General features: G+C 36.7%; 1 protein-coding gene across 7 annotated transcripts in view; it reads right to left on the reverse strand.

Moving 5' to 3' along the window:
* Positions 1–10926: 10926 nt before the first annotated feature.
* The window catches only part of LOC139976985 (uncharacterized), a 48996-nt gene continuing 38605 nt past the window's right edge, over positions 10927–21317 (reverse strand). For all 7 annotated transcript variants that reach the window (XM_071985922.1, XM_071985927.1, XM_071985926.1 and 4 more), the window contains 6 exons: positions 18982–19024; positions 16960–16983; positions 16720–16759; positions 14038–14075; positions 13291–13419; positions 10927–12522 (listed from right to left, as the gene is read on the reverse strand). In XM_071985922.1, the coding sequence (XP_071842023.1) occupies positions 12224–12522; positions 13291–13419; positions 14038–14075; positions 16720–16759; positions 16960–16983; positions 18982–19024 (573 nt within the window). In that variant the 3' untranslated portion in view covers positions 10927–12223. The remainder of the gene's footprint in view (positions 12523–13290; positions 13420–14037; positions 14076–16719; positions 16760–16959; positions 16984–18981; positions 19025–21317) is intronic.

Consider the following 21317-nt stretch of genomic DNA (forward strand, 5'->3'; position numbering starts at 1 on the left):
TGTAATTGAAACTGTAAGAATTCACCGAAAATTAATGGGTACACAACGATAGGAAAAGAAAACGAAACTAGCTCTTTAATTACCTTAAAACCAAATCAAATATGACGCAAACATCCTTTTGTGTTAGCGAAAGTGAAAATAGTGCACTCACTGTTAAGGCTACTGCTAGTAAAAATATTTCAATAAACAGTAGACACAATTGCCAGGTAATTCAATAAGAAAAATAGATTTTAAATAGGTATATTGGCATTATTTATCCATATATTTCAACTACTTATACGGAAATTGTTGTCAAAATCTCCAATGTCACTTACTCCCGAACAAAACAGGATGTATTAAGTGGTATATTGTTTTTGTATAGGCGATTACAAGTGGCGCTGTCAATGGGATAGTGAGTGGGGCAGGGGGGGGGGGTGGGGAGTGGGGTGTTAGGGTCCTTGAAATTTACCTCAGCATGCAAAATTTCACATCTACAATTTTTTACCCAGACCCCCTACATGGGAGCCGAAATCAAACAACAACAGCCAAATAAGAATATGAATCCGCCAACAGCTTCATATGCACCCCAAATTGCAAGAGTTTCTAATAAATACTTCGTGTAAGGTTGAAAAAAGGGAAAGGTACAACCTTAGTTGTGGTCCAATTGTTCAACCATTGAAGGCAGAAATCCTTCGCAAGCCAGTGCTATCTAAAATAGTTATGATAATAAAACACACAGGAAAAGACATGCTATACTTGTGATGGCAACGTTTATTTCTGCATCGAATCATACACTTATATGCAATCAGTATGTGTACATTGATGTGTATGAAGTTGAGTTGAGTTGAGTTTGAGTTGGGTTTATTTCCACAGTACAAATATGCAACATTTTTACAAGGTGGTGGAGAAGGTACTGAGGAAGCGTAGCTTATAAGAGCAGCCTCCCTTGACAAAAAACAAGATAATGACAAAAACAAAACAAAGAAAATTCGTGACCACCTAGTAATAAGAATCATCACTAAATGGGATTTCAATTTGGACTTGAAGTAAGTTATGGATTTAGAATCTTTTAAGGTTCTGTCTAAACAATTCCATATACCGACCGCGGTGTTTATGATATATCGGTGGTTGAAAAGTAGTTCAAAGATGTTTAGAAACGTGTATTATGGGCAATAAATTTCACGGTTAAACTTATGAATCACAATTACAGGGCAAGAGTATGTTTACATAACTATACTAGGCCCATACGTAAAGATACCGACCTGGAATTTCAAGATATCGTAGATAGTTAGGACTTTTAGATTTGAAAAGGGAAATTTTCGGTGGGCACGATAATTATACAGTTCTTTACAACTCAAATGGCTTTCTTTTGGAGAACGTGTTAACGGTTTAGAATGGACAAGAGATTCACATGAGATCCAGGGTATGGGATGGCATGAAATAAGAATTTTATAAAAAAAAAACAAGAAAACAATGACATTAGGAATATTAGAACAAAAATAGTCAATATGATATATCCAAGATGGGAATCTAATTAAATACCGAAAGACTTAGTTTGTTAACCAAATTAACTTAACTGTTCTCAATAAATATGTCTATTCAAACGATTATACGTTGCATGGGACGAAATATCATGATTTTTTACCCTTACATTTAATGACATTTGTTAGCTCTAAACCTTGCGAATACAGAACTTAATTCAGCGTTAATCATACGGGAAACATCATGAACATCACTATGCTTGAATACTATATGATCAGCAAAAAGTGTAAACTAAGCAAAGTAGAAGAGTTACATAAGTCATTGAGTTAGATAAGAAAAAGAAGTGGTCCAAGTATAGAACCTTGCGGTACACCACACACTATATAGCACTGTGCTTTGAAAATGTGGAGTGTTAGCTCAGTGGTTAACACCGGTGCCTTTCAATCATAAGGTCCCCGGTTCGAGTCACTCCCAGATTAATGTATGTCGTCCAGTTACAGAGTTGTTGACAATTAACAATTCATAATCATGGACGTTAAATATGAATGTGAGAGACTGACTTCGGTCAGCTTGTGGCTTTGATAAGCCAATTAGGCTTCTTCGCGAGTTCCTGCTTGCAGGAGGATCTAATATACATATACATACAGAATGTCTTATTTAAATAGATTCTTTACCAATTATATACAAATCCACGGATTCCTTAACGACTAAGTTTATGAAGTTAAATATCATGGTTAACAGTGTCGAAAGCTTATGAGAGATCTAGAAAAAACCACCAGTAATGATATCGTTACTGTAAAGAACCCTAGCAATGTATTGCACGATTTCTGCTGCTGTCATATAGGTAGAACATGTTTTTACGAGAGGGTGAGACATTTTACATTACTTTTTCAAGAACTTTTGAGTTTGTAGGGAGAATAGAGACTGGTATGTAGTTTGAAAGCACAGAAGGGTCACCAGCTTTGAAATGGAAGTAATTCTTGATACTTTCATACGGCTTGGAACATCACCACTAGAAACGGAAATGTTACCGATATTCGCAAGGGTTAAGATAATATTAATTGGGGCAAGAGCAAAATACCGTCCATCCCGGCGGCGGAGCCTTTTCAGTTTACTGATAATCAAGGACATTTCGGGTTGGTTGTTTGGGAAAATCATAAACATGCATTTAGACATAGACTTAGCTAGAAAACTTTTAAGGTGGACATTATTCCTTCGAATGCCATTGGCTAGACTCTGTCCGATACTTGAAAAATAATAGTTAAAACAATCCGCAACACTTAAATTTTTATCAATTATTTCACCATAACGATCAATTCGGAATTGTGACATTCTTTGCAATTCAATTTGCCTGCACCTTTAATTTCATTTATGGTTTTACAGGTTTCTCTTTGGTTATTGCGATTCAATTAAGCAGATTGCTATAGTATGATATTTTAGAAACCCTAATGGTATTAGTAAGAACTTTGTTGTAGTTGACGTATTTGAGCTTATTGCGAGGAGTAGGCTACTGTTCTGACAGTATAACTTGTAAAGCTTTTTCTTAGTAGCGCAATGGATTTAATAATAACAATAGATTTAATACTAAAGGTGATCCATGGCTTACGATGGATGACTTTATCATTTCACGAAGAATATTAATTTATAAGACAATTATCTTAAATATCATTAATGACATTTGTAAATATATTACACGCATCGTTTACATACCGTTTAGAATAAAGATGCTGCCAGTTAAAGTTGTGAAGCCCGGATGTAAACCTATATAGTTACCACTTCTCTTTAGTTTATAACTTTTACACTCTGATTGATCAGGGGAGTCACACATTGAAGAACAAACTACAGGGAAATAGTCACTTACATCTGAAACAAGATGCCGGATGATATATAACCATTAAGTTCGTTATTGCAATATATATATGATCAATCATAGTAGAATAAGAGTCCGTAATCCTAGTTGGCTTGATAATTAGCGGCGTGAACGAATCAGAGTACATAAAATATACATAGCTATAGACACATTACTATTAGAATCATATTTAACGATGTCAATATTATTTCCCCAAGAAGACCGCTAGCCTTTTCACTCTGGTTGATAATATATAAATATTAGAAATGTTATTAACAAAAGTATCTAATGAAGAGTCAGGCAGTCGATGAATAACACCAACTACAACGTTTCCATTAGAATATATAAACCTTCGTCTCTTCGTGTACCAACACTGCTAGCCTGAGCAAAGGTATCATTTAACATATGTAACATGTTCAGTGGTGTGCTTTCATTAATCCAAGTTCCAGTAACAGCAATAAGTCTAATGTATCATAAATAAGATCATAATCACATTTTAACAAATTGCAGAAAATTGTACATGAACACGACAATCACAAAAACAAACAAAACATGTTCTGTCCGCCGGATGTTATTCTCTGGTGGATACATTTAGTCTAGGCTCTATACATACAGATTTCCATTTATATACAACTTACCATTCCGTAATCTTGGATGCTTATACCTTCAAGAAATGCGGAATTCATAATGAGGCGAAGTTTTGATATGTTCCTGTAGTCCTTCGGAGTCAGTTCCTCTCAGTCAATCCCCAACGAGCTAGTTAATGAGATCAGAGAGCAGTTTTCTTGTAGTCCCGCCGCAAACATCTGGTCATGACGTATGGAATTTCGCGAAACTGCTTGGGACCTACCCTTTGGTTTAAATGTTTAAATAATGCTAAAGAAGACGTCGCTAACCACCAAGACGCGGTAAGTGAATCTCTCAACATATATTATCGTACTTGAACAGTAAAAACTGATATTTTTGTCGTACTTTCTGATAAATCTCCATTAAATTTTGCGCCTTTTTACATGGTTCCAAAAACTGCCGTTAAATTTGCAGTGAACTTGACTTCGTTACAGGAAAACAATGCACATTTTTGGTAAAATTGGCTAAATTAAACTATGCCCTTTTTTATTCATACCCGATTCGCGATTGGAAATGCACTAGTCTTGTCAATAATCAATTTGTAATCTTACGTCAAAACACATCGTTATGTAATAAAAAATGTAAGGACTTTGTATTGGCTCTGCGTGTACATGTAATGATGTACATTCCTTTAGTTCGTGGGAAAATGCATATGTCAAACTATAGTGTAAACACCTATTACTTCATAGTCATTATATTACTACAGCCCTGAAATATGGGAACAGAAAAATGCTCATCTTCTTTCAACACATTATGCAAGCTTCGAAGATGATGTAGCATATAGGAAAAAATTTCCTCACGCTTACCACGGCAAAATACCACTCCTTTTCCATGGTTAACTGTGGTACAATAGCACAATTAGACTGGAGTATGTTGGTCCTATGGATGCGGTTTACCACAGTTTTACCATAGTACCACACCACAATTTTACCATGGTTTTTATCACTTTCTATTTCATCTTCACCATGGATTTATCTCAAATTGTGTACTATATGGCATTACCATAGTTTTACCCTAACTAACCACAAGTTTAACCTACAGCTGTACCAAAGTTTTACTCTAATTGTATCATGGTTTTACCTTAAGTGTACCATAATTTATCACAGTTGTATCCCAATTGCACAACAGTTTTCCCTACTTGTCTTAATTATAATCAGTACCCCACAAATTACCTTAAATTCACCGATTGGTGGATTGTATCATGATTGGGCTAGTTGAAACGTGCTACAAAGCAACGCGTACTGTTTGTCATAATGGTGTATGTATTGTAACTAAAATGTTATTTGTTATTAAAAGAATAATCCAGGTCAAAATTGTTTTGATATGTTAAGGAGGACCATAATCTAAGTATTCTGGTGAAATTTGCAATCAATTCATATTTACCATTTTTGAGATACTGACAGTTGAAGTTATCTGATATTCTACAAAAAGTGAACTTGAAGCAAACAGATGTGATGTCATAGTTGCACACTGACAAAATAGTGTTTTATTTTTCTTATTTTTTCAGTCTATTGATTTGACCTTGGATTGGATTACTAGTTTGTCTAAAAGAGAATGTAAAGTTTATAAAATACCAATACTTATGGTACGTTCACATTATGGATGCATCCAATTGTGGAGTATAAAATTAGACGTAAATTGGTGAATAGCTTCAGCAAAGCCTAATGGCCTCTGAATCTGACCTTGTCTCTTTCGTTGCGCACGCCTTGCTCGTAGTTTGTGTTTTCCATGTTCTAAAATAAGCCACAACTTAACTCCGTTATGATCATAGCCCAGTGCGCGAGGCTATTCAGCCAATCACAAGACAGCTGATTTCATCGTCCGATATTTCCGGTGTATTCTTTTAACGTTGGAAAATTCCATCTGATAGTAGCATACATGCCTGTATTGCAATATATACTTTGAACTTACGTGCGAGCAGAGAGGATGGTAGCCCAGCGAACGGATAAGATATCTGAATGTAAGTTGTGATAATTTAAGGCAAGATAAACAGTATTCTGATTTAGTGACTGGTAGGAATAAGGCTCAAGATCAACTAATTTAATTTATTAAAAATAAGAAACTTGTTGTATTAAGTTTAAGACCCAAATATTGCTATAAAACCTAGAAAGTGCTTCCAAATGATATAAAAACTGTTAAATCTTATGTTACGTTGAAGCGCAAACTTAAAGCCCACCTAATTTAAAACTACGCTGAGTATTGAATATCTCATGTTTATTTTTCTCTACTCTTAATTGTTACCTTCTTTCATTGTTATTTGTTATTTTTTGGTCGCTAGCTCGATAAACTACTATTGTTTTTCTAGTGTCCTGTTACCACTTTGTTCTTATGTATAGACGAAATAAATGAAATGAAATGAAAATGAAAATATTTGCGTGTTTGAAGTCAACCTAGGTCGTAGACTTGACAGGGGCTAGGTTTGTTAGGCTGTATGTGATTCACTGCAACGTTATACAGTAGATCACAGTTCACCCTTCTTTTGTTTCGTAATAGTATTTACGACCTAGAGAGCCTGTGTCCATTTGGCTCAAATGTTTACTAACCTAAAGGAACAATTTAGGGAAAGAATATTGAAAAGTAACGTCAACTTGCAAAAATCAATATTTTCAGTCAGTAGCACAAGGCTGTAATACTCAGATACCTTCTCACGAGTCATCTTCTCCTGAGTCATTTTTGTCACGAGAAATATTCTCACAAGTAACTGTAAAAAACGATACCTTCCCACGAGTTATTATACTCAAGAGTCATTATTCTCACGGTAAATATTCTTACGGGTAATTATGCACACGAGACTCCTTTTTGCGAGAGATCTCCTTACTAGCTATTTACTCGAGAGTGATATTAGACTGCCTTCTCACGAGAGACTTACTCGTAACTAACTTTAATCATGTATCCCCCAAGAAACTTTTCCTATATCTCCTCATGAGACACGTACTCATAATTAAATTACCCAGTCTTCACATAAGAGATCTTCCTAATTGTTTATAATAGTTTCGTCTTCTTGTGAGAACTCTTCTCGCGAGATACTTTCTCACGTACCAATTGCGTGTAAAAACTTAACTCAATTCGGTCAGTTATATGTAGATCACCAAGGATATGCTCGATCTTGCCGATGAGCTGTTGCTGTTACTCATTGTGTAAGTTTTAGTAGGCAATTCCAGACTTGCAGTGACGCGGACGGCAGCTTGAAGAATGGAGATACTGGTGTATGTCTGTGGGCTTGGTGTATAAGTCTGTAGAGAGAGAGAACCATGTTCCTTGCGAACAGTCACATCGAGAAAGTTAACCTGTTGGTGAGAGTAATCAGAGGTGAATTTGATGGTGCTGTGGAAAGAATTGATGTGATTGATGAAGGTGAGCACGCTATCCTCATCACTGGTCCATACGAAGAAGATGTCATCAATGTAGCGCCATCATATAAGACGAGAGCAGGGAGCTGCACTAAGAATGCGTTCTTTCAAGACTAGACATAAACAGGCAAGCAAAGGAAGGAGCCATCCTGGTACTCATAGCAGTCCCGTGTCTTTGAAGGTAATGCTTGTCCATGAACGTGAAGGTGATTTTGGTCTTTCAGTCAAGCAATTACTCTTTCATTCGCCATACAGATGCTTTGGAAAAACACATTACTGCCAAGGGCTATAGTGCCAGTAGGGTAGGTGTAGCCATTCAGACGGAGTCCGCTCCCTTTCCCAGATTATCTACTTTGGCAGCGAAGGACAACAAAGGACGAGACATAAAGCTCCCCTTGTTGCTACTTTCCACCCAAATCTTCCTCCTTTTCAGCAAATCACCTCTAACAACCACAACATTCTCCTCACTTCAGAAAGACTCCAACAAGCCGTCCCTGATAAACCCACCATCGTCTACAGACGACCACACAACCTACTAGACCTTCTTGTGCGTGTTGCTGTTCCACCACTAACTTCCAAACCCACACCCATTCAGCATGGTAGGCCTACTTTCAAATGTGATCGTACTTCGAGATGCATCATCTGCAGCCACCACATTGTTGAAACCAATTCCATCACAAGCCACAGCATGCAACTCACACACAAAACTAAGGGTCACATAACTTGCACAACCACTAATGCCATCTATCTGATCTCTTGTAGAGTTTGCGGAATCCAGTATGTTAGCAGGTGCGTATCCAGGGGGGGGGGGGCGTTGGGGGCGCGCGCCCCCCGGGTAAGGAAAAGAGGAGAGAAAAAAAAAGAGAAGAAAAACGGGAAAAGGAGTGGAAAAAAGAAAAGGAGGAGAGGAAGGAAGGGAAAAGAAAAAGAAAAAAGAGGGAAAAAGGAGAAAAGGAGGGAGTAGAAGATAGCCAAGACCTCGGGAAGAGAAAGATCCCTATTATATACACAGGGTAGCCAGTGACAGATCAAGGATTACGGAGGGGGTGTGCGCCTCACCCTACCCCTTACCCCGACAACTCCATTTTTGACGTCTGTTTTTCCTCTCTCACTAATGTACTTGAACTCGACCGAGTCGTCGGGGAACATAACGCATTTCGGCAAATTTTCTTTATGACATCGCTAGTAATTTCAAAATAGACAATGCTTAGATGCAACTTACAAGGCCTGGGAAGTGTCATTTCCAGCGATATGGGAGGCATTTTCGGCCAAAATTTTTCTTGTACGCTTCGCGCCAACTCATAGTTTGCCTACAGGCTTCGCCCTCCCTTGGCAATTACTCGCTACACGCCAGTTCAGATTTGTAAAGCAAAGAGCAGATATAACATCATATCAATGAGCATTGAAATGCATGTTCCACGATGTACAGCCTCAAAAACTGTCAATGTGTGTAGTCAAAGGCGTAGGAGCCAGATTGGATTTGGGGGCTGTAATGACTTGCCCGAAAAAAAAAGCCAAAGCGCGCATTCAACATGTCGATGCCAATATCATATAGGCAAGATCGGTCATTACATTATATGGCATCGTGTACCTTACGGTCCGTGAAAGTTGCACAGTATACCGCCGGATGCTAATGTAAACAACGACATGTCTTATGTAGATGGAGAAAAACCATACAGATCCATTTATGTCAAAACTCTCTTTTACAGTAGTTATGTCGGCCAAGCTTACAACTTTATTTAAATTACCAAGGAGATCATTTTAAGCTATTCATTGCTATTTATTTTTCTTTCAGTAGGTGCCCAAAAAAAAAAGGGAAAACAATTGGGGGGGGGGGCTGCAGCCCCGCCTCCTACGGGACCTACGCCTATGAGTGAAGTGTTCGGTTTCGATATACCTGATATCGGAAATATCTGCTATTTTTCTGTTCCTTCAACGAAGTTTTGTAAAAGCCAATATAAGAGGTTGCAATACTTCTACACCAATAAATTAACTGTGTCGGAATTTTCGAAAATTTCCTCACCAACATTCTTCATCATACTTTCCTCTACTCGTTCAATTTTGACCTGTCTGTTAGGGGTTCAAGGAGGTTTTTCTATATTCGTTGTCTATAGATTGAATGTTGTGCAACATTATGGGTATGTTTTGAAGTGATTTTATTCACGAGAAAAGTGAATTTTCAAATTCTCAACAATGGGCTTAAAACCTTGAAAAGTGGGGCTTTCGGATATTGTGGGCCGTAACGTAGAATAACCTACAAAGCAATGAGGTCGAACATGATGTGTGACTGGTGACAATCTTCAAAAAGGTTATGGATGGAAAAAACTTTTGGGAAATACTTGGTTCTCAGGCAAAAGTGTACATCTGGTTGCTCATTTTCAAGCCCGAGAAGTGCCATTTCCGGTGATCTGGGGGGTATCAAAACCGGAAATTTTCTTGTATGCTCCGCGCCAACCGATGGTGGCGCTCCGCTTAGATAGTAATTCGCGCCCCCCGGGTTAGAAAATCCTGGATACGCGCCTGGTTAGCGAAACCAAAACCACCCTCAAGAAGCTATTTTATGGTCACAGATCCACAGTCAACACCATGAAGACTGAGACCCCAGTTGGAGAACACTTTAACCTTCCCAACCATACCATTAACGACACGTCTCTAGAGGGCATTTAACACTTAGGTAGCCGTCCTGACCTAGTACGAATCAGCAGAGAGATGTTGTGGATGCAACGCCTTTGCACCCTACAACCTCATGGGCTCAACATTCAGGAAGGACTAACTTTTCTTGTCCTCCCTTCCTTCTCCCCTTGTCCCCCCCCCCGTCACTCCTCTTTCTCATTGCTCTCTTCCACCATTTTTTTCTCCGCACCTTTTTGTCTTTGTCCTTCTCCAGTTTATTCCCTACCCCCTTCCCTTAATCCTCTCTTTGTCCCTCCACTGTTTATCTCCTTCCTCCTCTTCCCCAGTTGGTTTCTTTCTTTCTTCTCTCCATCCCTTGTCCAGTAATCCCCTTACATTTATCTCTTTAAGTTCACCATGCTCATTACCCTATCTGTATTCTGTGCGTGTTTTTTGTCCTTTCTGTTACTGTTACTTGTCATTTAGCCTTTGAAGAAGAACCTGCTAGGATCGAAACGTCAGGCCAACTTACTTTTACACACATAGTTTAACAATAGTTGTTTTATCACTTTCTTAAAAGATGTGTCCACTCATGCACGGATATCGTTGCTCCTGAGAATTGGGCACCGTTACGTTTGCATAGGTCCTGTGTTGTAACGTTGGGGAGAGACATCGGAGCTTACCTTCACCTTCGCGAACTGTGGCGATTTTTTACCAGATCTTTTCATGACATCGTGGATGTCATTTTGCATGGAAATGTATTTTCCTGGTGCTTTGAGGCTCCTTAAAACAAATGTCGCCCTTGAAAGCACACAGGTACCCAAATATTCCCTTAATTTATGTATTCAAAGACAGCCGAGGCTAACAGTGACTTCAAACAAACAGCGCCATGTAAGATTATCGAAGTAGCAAGGTTTGAAATAAACAGAGGTAAACAGAGAACGTCCGAAATTCAGTACATATTTCAATAAAACAGTTAGCGTAGTACTAACTTATGAAATATAAAACAGGGACAAAACGAACACCTTGTGAAAAGTTTGCATTAAATGACAATGCCAACAGTTTATTTAAGTCACTTTGTGCAATTCATGAATGTTAAACAAACCATTCACGATTATTTTTGATAAACTAGAAGGACAGAGTAAAAAACATTCATCATGATCATTTACAGTATATACAATATTTCAGCTATATTTCAGCTATATACAATTGCATGGAAAAGGAGACAAAAAAGAAGCGCAATGCTTATAGAATGTTTTCCCAATTTGAATATAATAAATATGTACATATACTGGAGAGAAACTAAGTGAAAGGAAACAAACCTTCAAACCAAAATTAAATAATATAAAAAAATGAAAGAAAATTAATTTGTTGCTAATCAATGCAGTAAAAAATTGCAGTAAGAAACTAGTTTTGGCATTGATAAGTTGACATAATATTTTTTTTCTCAAGAATTCAAGGTTAAGGATGACTTAAGTAAAGTCAAACCCAATCCGTTCCAGAGTTTAATATATGATGATGGAAAAACTGTTTTTCCTTGTACTTGCATAATTTATTCATTATAATTTACATAGAAATTATACTTGAATCGTTTATTCGAAACTAAGGAAAAATAATTTGCAGAGTTGAAGGTAAAACCATGTGAACAACTTTGAACATTAAATCACCTGTGTTGAAATCTATAGTATGATGTAACTTTTAAGTTCTTAACTTAAAAAATGCTGAGAATCATGTTTCAAAAATTTAGCATGCCAAACGATACGAATAACCCTCTTATGTTTTAAGAATTAGGGGTAGTAGGGGGAAATGCCTACCTGTATGCCGATATCAGGTACTATCATGTTCACATAGTTTTTACCCAAAAGTGAACCTGAAGCAAACTAGGCAGAAGTCATAGATAAGCTTTTCTTGTTTTTTTATACAAAAAAGATTTGTAAAATTTAAAAAACTTGTAAATAGTGTATGCATCAGATGAATAATGTGCACTGGCATTATAGAACTTGATCATCTCTGTAAGGAAAGTTAGAACAAGATGGACATCCATGGAGTTGCACATATCATCTCGCCTACGACCGAATTGATCTGCATTGACCTCACTCCTTAACTACTATATAAATACTATTTTAAAATGTCATATTACTCTTTACATATCTTGTGGTTTATTGACTTTCTCAACATACTGAAAAGCATATAGCTAATACAGTTTTTTTTTTTTTTTTTTTTGGGGGGGGTATTTTACCTTTGAACTATGACATGGTCAGGCACCTACCCATTAAATTTGAACTTGATCTGAATAATGGTTTAGGGGAGTTCTCAACACACACTATTCTCTCTTTGGGTGCAAAGATAAAGTCCTGCTTGTAGGGTTTTCAAATTCAGTCAGCCTTTTACATTTCTCTACTTTTAGGAACTTAATATTGAATACAACAATAAAGCAGCATTCATTGAGACATACTTTTTCTTCCCATTTCAACAATGGTATCCAGCCTTCATCTTCATCAAAAATGGACAATGATAGCTTCTCTTCTTGCATGATCATGCTAAACATTCCACAGTTTTCATACGGGAAGGAATCTCCTTCTTTTCCTTCAGTAGTTGTTCTTATCTTTCCCTCATCGAAATCTTTTGAGGAATAAGAAGGAAGTTCACAATGATGCAGACTCAAAACTTTCAACCTGTACTATGATTATTTGTTGAGCAAGGCTCATGATGCATTTATTCCTTTTCAAGAGATACAACAGTGACATTTGACAATTCCAAATCAATGTTTAAGATTGTATAGTCTTCCTGTGAATCAAGACAATGTGCTTTTCATTGTTTACATGTGTGTGTCTATTTGTAAATGAAGAGGGCCTGATGTCTCAAATGTTCTCTTCAAGCCAAGTGTGAAGTCTGCAATTTAGTTGAATTCTCATTTTTGGTGGTATTCAGACAACTTTAAGAACTGTACTTCAAACAATTTTGAAGACATAAGATATCCATTAATAAGCAACAAGCCACAAAGAGAACATGGGGCCTGATTGGTGTACAGTGACTGCATGTTTTATATAAATACTAGTCAGTTCGATGGCTGACAGTTAACTTCATCAGTCGGGTGGTTATTCTCTTTCGTTATTTGTCAATGGGATTGCACAGTCCTAAACATTCTGCAGAAGTTAGCAGTGTTCTGAGAGCCCAAATCAAGTAATTAAAAGTGGAATCAGCCTTTCATTTGTAACCATTAAGTTTACTCAAAACTGTTTTACATCATCAAAGCAACATCAACGCACACAATGACCATTTTATATTTCCCCATCACCTGTCTAATAGCTCATAAGGAAATTGAAATATGCGCTGCAAATGCTTCTTATTTGAGCAGGTTCAAAAAGCAATGAAACATATGTAACTCACAAATTTCACATTTTGATGGTGAATTTTCCTCCCTTCTAGTTGATAGTACAAGATGTACACCTGGCTTCTTTAATTCAAATTGGAAGTAAAATGATCTTTCACCTTTAGAATCATCTAGTATGCGATATTCTGTGTACCAGAGGAAAGAAAAGATTATACTTCTAATTACGTCAATTAAGGAACAGCTCACAGTGTTGATATTCACTTTTAACACAGTGTTCTTGATGATATTATAGCTGTTATAACTTTAAACATTGAGACCTAAATAACTAACGTTGCAAGTAAATTCACCAGCACATTTCACTATCTCATACAAGGATGTTTAGTAAGCCATCCAGTATCCTTTAAAAACAAATTGAAGAATTGCAAGCCTTTTACTATTAACTGACATTCCATTTTCTAGTTAGAACTCTATTCAGTGTTTTTCATTCATAAGATTTACACCACGTTTTGTCAGAAACCGTTAAATGCAGTAGTCCCCTTAGAGTTGATCACTTTGACTTGGTCCTATATGGCAATAGCATGCAAGTTTCGAGAATGCAGAGACTGCAAGAATGCATAATGTTTATAATATAATCTGAGCACTAAGAGACAATCAAAAATCGAAATGACAGCAAATGTTTGCTTGACATTTAACACCTGCACTGTGTATTTTACGTAGAAAATTATCAAAGGATGTTTCCCATGTTATTAATAAAGATACAAAACAAACAGAAGAAAAGTTAGAAAACAAACAAAGATCATCACCTTTGCATGGTCTTTTAGGTCCATTATCAGCATGAGGCCTGAAAAAAAAATCATGAGTTATGACATTACATGCATAAGTTATAATTCAAGGTGACTATTGAACAAATGTCAAGATGGAACAATTAGTTTGCTCATAGCAGCAAATACAAAACGAATTGAACCATTCAGTAATCTCATCCTTAGTTCAATGTGGATACCTGAAATAAGTCTACATTTAAAAGTTGTAAACAAAGAAATAATCTGAAACTCTTTATCCCACTTTTCATCATTTCATTACAATGCAGTTCATTTGCTTGGTAACTCAAGTTTTGTTGAACACATTTTAGAGGGATTGACAAATTTAAATTTCAGATTTCTCTTAGACACATGACTTAACAAGTATTATTTTTAAAGAGGAAAGTATAATCCATGCAGCTTGTTGAAAACCCCATCTGAACATATTGGCCATTACTCATGCATGGTATGCTTGATATAAGTTAACTTATTTTGACTGGCTCAGTTCCCCTGTTTTTACAAGCAGTGGTTCACAGAAGGTTGTCTGTGCTGTGAACACAGCTGATGCCCTTACAGTACAAAGCTTTACTTTCCCAGATTGTTGATTTATCCTTAAAATGCTTTGCTTGCTGTCAATGTTCTCCAGATTATCATCAAAATACTATTGATATTCCTTACAATTAAATAATACAAAAGATTTCATCATTCAACAAACCACTCACATATGCTACTTTTAAGTGTACACCACAGCCCCACCACCTTCCCCAATGTGATTTTATTCTGTGAATAAGTAAGTTACAATTTATCAGAAGAAAATAAAACACATTTACAGATGCAATGCTATGATGACATTTTCACTCTGTTGTTGCCAGATGCCTAAACAAAATTCATTAAATTGGAAAAGCAAATGTATCTTGAAACACTATGAGGATGTGGTGTTGACCTAGAGATGCAGACAAAAAGCCAGAGGTTTTGCTAAGCAATCATCTTCAGAAATTCTACAATGAAATGTATCTGGGTGATAAAATATTGAAACAGAAACCCGAAATGCAAAAATTGCATTCTGGTTTTTAAAATGTAATTATCTACATCTTTTATAAATCAGATACTTGAACTCTAATGACATTAAATGACATTTGTTTACCAGACAATGCGGTTCTTCAGTTCAATATGAAGCATCCATGTACTATATTTGAGACACATTTAAATAAATTTTATTCTTGTAACTTTGTCGTTAACAAACTTTTTGCCTCTGCAGACCTCAAATGACTTTTGACCTCCACCAGAAATGATATTGAACTTGATACGGTTTATCCAGTTAATAAATGATGTTCAATAAGATTTTATTTTTGAGATCCTGTACCATGTTTTTACACCAAAATCAATCAAACTCATCGCTCATGTAAGCTTCATTAGGTAAAACAATTGTCACATTAGAGTTAATATGCCATGGTATTTATGGCAATAGTAAGCTGGGCCATCTTTTGTGTGAGTAAACAGGCGTTTGTGTACTCAAACTTGGACTATAGTCCGGGGAACTATTCAGATCTAGTACAGTAATGGTGACTCTGTAGTAGGAATGGGCCAGTATGATATAGACAGGTGTATGGGTAGATTGAGCATGCTATATAATTGCTCAATGTCCATGTGATCTTACTATCTGTGCTAATAGATGCGGAATATTTTCTGGGATATAGTTCATTTTTGAAAAGCCCATATTAGCCTGGGGCCATAATAGTGTGAATTTCACCGGATTCAGCCTATTCAACCTTAACTGACTGGTGTAAACATCTAAATGGCTACGAGAACATAAAAAAAAACTGAGAAGCGTTGGACAATGGAACGTCTTGAACTTTGAATACTTAATATCTTGTTCACAAGAAGCCATTCTTAATATATTGTTGTATAACCAACATTATCTATGTGTGAGATATTACTTAGCTATTCTTAGGCTAAATGAACCGCTGGGGTATTGAGTAAGCGTTACAGTTTGTAAAAATCTATGTAGAAACACCCAACATTTGTTAATCTCGTGCAGATGGTTTCAATGTTGCGTAGTACCTGAGGTACATGCTATTATCTGGTTAATATTTGAATCCAAGGTATTGATAATTTAGCATTATACCCATATTAATTAAAAGAAGACAAAACTTTGTGTAACTTTGAAGAATTACATTTATTGTCAAGCTTACAATATTCTTGAATGTGTTGTTGAATTTCTTGTACTGTGTCTTTATATTGGTCGGATAGCCTCTGTTGGACCACACCAAACTGTACCCTGCTCTTGTAGGTGACAACAATGACAGTAATAATAAGAAATATTCTGTTCATACTCTTGACTTTTAGATAGTAACAAGCATTTCGTATACTTCCCCATTGATATATTTGGAGGAACCTTATTCATCTCAAGCAGATCAAATGAATACAAATGAGTCACTCAAGCAGATAAATAAGCAGCCTAGTATTATGTGCATAACAAAGGTCTGTGGATGGGTGTGAGTGCATTGATGGATTACATGTATCATAATACATAGTAGGGTAAATAATAACTAAACCCAGGTTGTGATTAGAAAGTGCTCAGCCATACCAAATGACTGATGAACATAACATATGGTTCTGATTATAGCATAATGATGAATATATAGTTTTTAATATATTTATGAGTGATTATCCCAAATTTGTACTCACCTGACAGTCTTCTTATCTTTCAACAAAACAGTCATTTGAGCTGTAGAGAGAATTAAGATATTCAGAGACAATGTGTATTAAACTTGAGTAGGTTCTCAGGAGAGATATATATAGCAAAAACGTCTCACTCTACCATTCACAAGTGGTGTAGCAAATGCCAATACTGCAAAACACCTTCTCTTTGCATACAATGGTGGGGTACATGTGTCTTATTATATGATAGAAAAACAGGTTACCTACCTTCAGTGGTCTCTTTTGTATCGCCTAGTTATTTGGGGGAAAAGCAGTAAATAAATGTTCAAACAAATATGCAAAGTGTGACTTTCAGATAAGTGTATTTGACCGTTTACAATTGCAGAAACAAAACAATTATTAACAGAAACAACACCATTTGATCAGATAGTGAAATAGTTTACTTGTTGTTGTGTATGTATGTATTAAACTTAACTACTTTGTATCTCTGATTTAATGGTCAGATAAGAAACAAAACGTGTTTCATCAGCTCCTCGGTTTATTTAAGCTCAGTTGAGAGAATTTTGAGGCCAGGATTTGCTAGTTTGCTGGAGAAGCAATATTTGCATCAATTATTTTGTGCAGTCAATGGGTCATTGAGCATACAATTTATGCATATCAAAGCATTTGATTCAGATGTGTTTTCACTGATCAGGCTTAAACACCCTTCTTTTACAGAACGTAAAGTCTCATACCAATTTCAAAACCAAGCCTTCCTGCGTGAAACAATTCATGTACCTGCATGATCAAAGCAAGGACATTCTAATTTGAGAAACATATTGAAATAACAATCAATCTTGTCAGTGACCACTGTTAAACTTTCATTAATGAAACCTAAAAGCTTGTTTTAATTCATTGTGAAATATTACTGCCTACAATTCTTTCCCTAAAATCACTTACTATCACAGACAAATGGTAATTTTGAAAATTTGACAGTATAGAGAGTTGGTCTTTGCTTAAACTGAGCATGGCAGCTGTGTAAAAGTCTTTGAATGAATACAACAGCATCAATTTTCTGAAACAAATAGCTGTATATGCAATATTTGGAATTTTCCAGCACTTAATATCATCACTTCATATATGTTGTTTTTACAATGTTAAGTCACATTCTCATGAAAGCTTTCACAGCTGGGTTAAAATCATCCAAGTATTTTATACTGTGCTATCCTAACTTTATCAGCTCAACTGTTGTGTGCTTGTATCTGATATTAACAATGAAGAAATATTCACAAGTGATTCCTTGCAGACTTTTCTTATTGTCCTTACCATATCTGTATTAGGTAAGCATTATTGTGTAACTCATCTGACGTTATCAAATTCCACTCTTTGCAACTAGCCTGTACAGTAGGTAGTACCAGAACAGGTACCAGAGCAGATACCTAATGGTGACTTTATTATCCAAGACCCTTCTGCAGTAATATTCCAGAGTTTAAAAATAAACTTTTGTGAAAGTATGTTTAATAAATATTTGAATGTTTGCAAAATGTAAAAATGAGAAACATGTGTAATTTAGACAAAGAATGAAACTGGACAGTTCATAGTCTTGAATGTCTATTAACCGAACCAAATGCTACTACTCATGATCAAGCTCACCATGCATCATAACAGGCTTGACTGAAGTTGACTAAACTTGTCAGCCAAGAAAAATTACACCCAACTATTCATTTACATTGGCTCCCAAGTGGGAGATTCACAGAAGCATGATGAACATATTGAATGAGCCTCTTTACACAATGGTCAGATGAATATCTATGAATATCCACCAATACAAAGCAACTCAGAAATCAGGCAGAGGTATTAGTCTATAAATTATGACAGCACCAGTGCTTAATTAATTGCTGAGTTAGCCTGTTTGGTCTACTGCAGTTTCTGTGCCAATATTTAGTCAGAGGCATCTACCTCCAAACTATGGGATTCCTCATAGCTGCAGTTTTTAAGCTTTTTTTGGCAGGTTTGTATGTTTTGGATCATATCATGAACATTCAAAAGTAGTGAAGGACTCACTGATACAAAGTATGAGGTCCATGTAAGTTTTAGGTGTTGAGGTATCCAGCCAATGATAATCACTGTTGAATATTGTGAAAATCTCTCCTCCATTTGTGCATGATGGTCACTCATCAAAACAACAGCTGAAACACCTCTCCTCCCACCCCCATCCCCAACAACAAGAGCATGCCACTTTATTGACCCATTAGAACACTAGAAAGATTTCCACTGCTGTTAGTGTTGTTATGCATTGTTATTACTTACCAGCAGGGAGTTTAGCAAGTACTTCATTCTGGTCATTGGAATCCTACAAAAAATGGACAAACATTTGAAATATGCAAATATATGTGCAAAACCAATTTTAACAAATTCTTATCTCATCACTCCAATAGGGAGGATGAAATCCTGTAATTAGTTTCTCCTGGATTAGATACGCAAAGTTTGTGTCCAGAATTTCTAACCAGCTGTTACAATGTTCTTCAAACTTGGTAGGAAGGTGTCACTTGATGGCAACTTGTATTACAGTCAGAACAAAATATCAGAGGTTGAATGAAGTAGAAAGTGAATTTTGTGAGAAGCTCCAAGGGGAAGTTCATTTGGAATCTGCATTGGTTGAATAGGAATGTCAAGTACTATCAACATAAGTGGTTACCATACAGTGGTTACCATACCATATCACAACTGCGGTGCAATTTTATTTTGAAAAGCTCTTCCTAAACAGCTTGGCTAACATTTTTGTCTTCAAACTTGATAGGAAGGTACCCTATTAATCACTGTGTGTGATGAGTACTTGTGTCTAGCAGACCTGAATAATTTAACTCTAAGATCAGAGGTCAAATTTTCAACTAGAGCACCAATGGTGCAGAAGCTCATACCTTTTCGAGCTAAAAAATGTAGGGCCCACAAAACTTTATGGCCCACCAAATTTCAGGCCATTTTTCAGATTCCACCAATTTTAGGCCCATGAGGCCAAACATTTTAGGTTCAAAGACAAATTTATACCCCTAGCTCAAAACGGCGATAACCCCCCCCCCCCTCTGTAGCAGAATCCTGGCCACACCACTGGCTATAATTCCTATTTTCCCCCTTTAAATCCTATTTTACCCACTCTCTCAAACAATAACACTGACCTACCCTATTAAACTTTCTCCCCTCTACCTGAGCAGACAGAACTTCACAAGCACGCCTTCCCAAAATTTTGGCTGGCTGCCTACCTACATACCTCAGGCTCAAAGACTTCTAAGAATCAGCAAGTGCTGATTGGCTATAGGGCTCTCATGCTTACAGTTCAACAGTTAATAACAACTCCCATTCCTGCTATAATTCCACTAACAGCCTCTGCAGAGCTTAACCACAAATGTAAACAAATACTGCAGAGACTGGGAGACAAATTAAAGGAGCTTTGGCAAAAAGGTGAAGGCTCAGATTTTTTTAAACAATGGGGATTAATTGTAATTAATTAACTTTTGACCAAAAATTATTAGGCATCACCTTATTCATACACACTCCAACAACCATCAGTTCAACTTTGAATGTGATCCATCAAAATCTTGAGGAGATTGAGATATTTGAAAATATTACAAAGAATGACCCCCGATGACCCCCTAAATGACATTTGACCTCAATTTTCCGAACACCCCTCATAACCCTCATCCCGAGGAACGTTGTGACCAAGTTTCATTATAACTGGCCATACACTGTACGAACGGAAGCAATTTGAAAATATAGGGCCGCGGCCCGGGCCACAAAAGACCCCTAGTTGATCTTTGATCTCAAATTCATGAACACCCTGAAGGTAAAACTTCCATAGTACTATCGTGACAAACCCTCAACATTGTACCATGGAATCTGTAGGAGAAGCATTTTGCGTATTTCCACAAAATGGCCCATTACTGCCCACACGTGACCTTTGACCCTAAATTTCGGACCATCTCTAATGGCCCTATACCCAATGGTCCTTGTGTCCAAGTTTCATGAAATTCCATTAAACACTGTGCGAGTGGGAGCTGTTTTACCAATTGTTGACGGATAGAGTGATAGACGCCGCACTGTAACAATAGCTCACACCAGCATGCTGGATGAGCTAAAAATGTGAGTTTCACAAATGTTGAACACACATATTACCATGAAAAGGAAATTAAGTATTAACCAGGCACAAGCCCAAACAGCAAAACTCATTGATCAAGTTTGGAAGATGTCACAGTTTATTAAAGTCTTGTCAGAGAACTTGTACCAGTAGGATAGGAAATCCTTTGCTTTTCTCTACGTTTTTCTTCTCAATATAAGATTTTCCACAAGTCGGAAAATTACCTTCATTTACAGGATTTTTATGATGTAAGTATTTTATTACAAGCTATAACCATGTTGAATTACAGCACATGAATCAAAAGCTACTTGAGGTGACCTTGCAAAGTACTAACACTTGGTCTTACATTACTGAAGCTGGTAGTGTGACAATTGGACTGTAGTAGAGATCTAGATGCAGATGATGAACCTTTTGCTTATGTCTTTTTTTGTTAAAGGGGGTGCCCCAGCTCATATCAGTGGCATTACCAGCCTTTGCAATCTAGGGGTTGGGGCAAGGAACTATAGGACTGATT

Source organism: Apostichopus japonicus, chromosome 12 (assembly GCF_037975245.1).
Source record: "Apostichopus japonicus isolate 1M-3 chromosome 12, ASM3797524v1, whole genome shotgun sequence".
NCBI lineage: Eukaryota > Metazoa > Echinodermata > Holothuroidea > Aspidochirotida > Stichopodidae > Apostichopus > Apostichopus japonicus.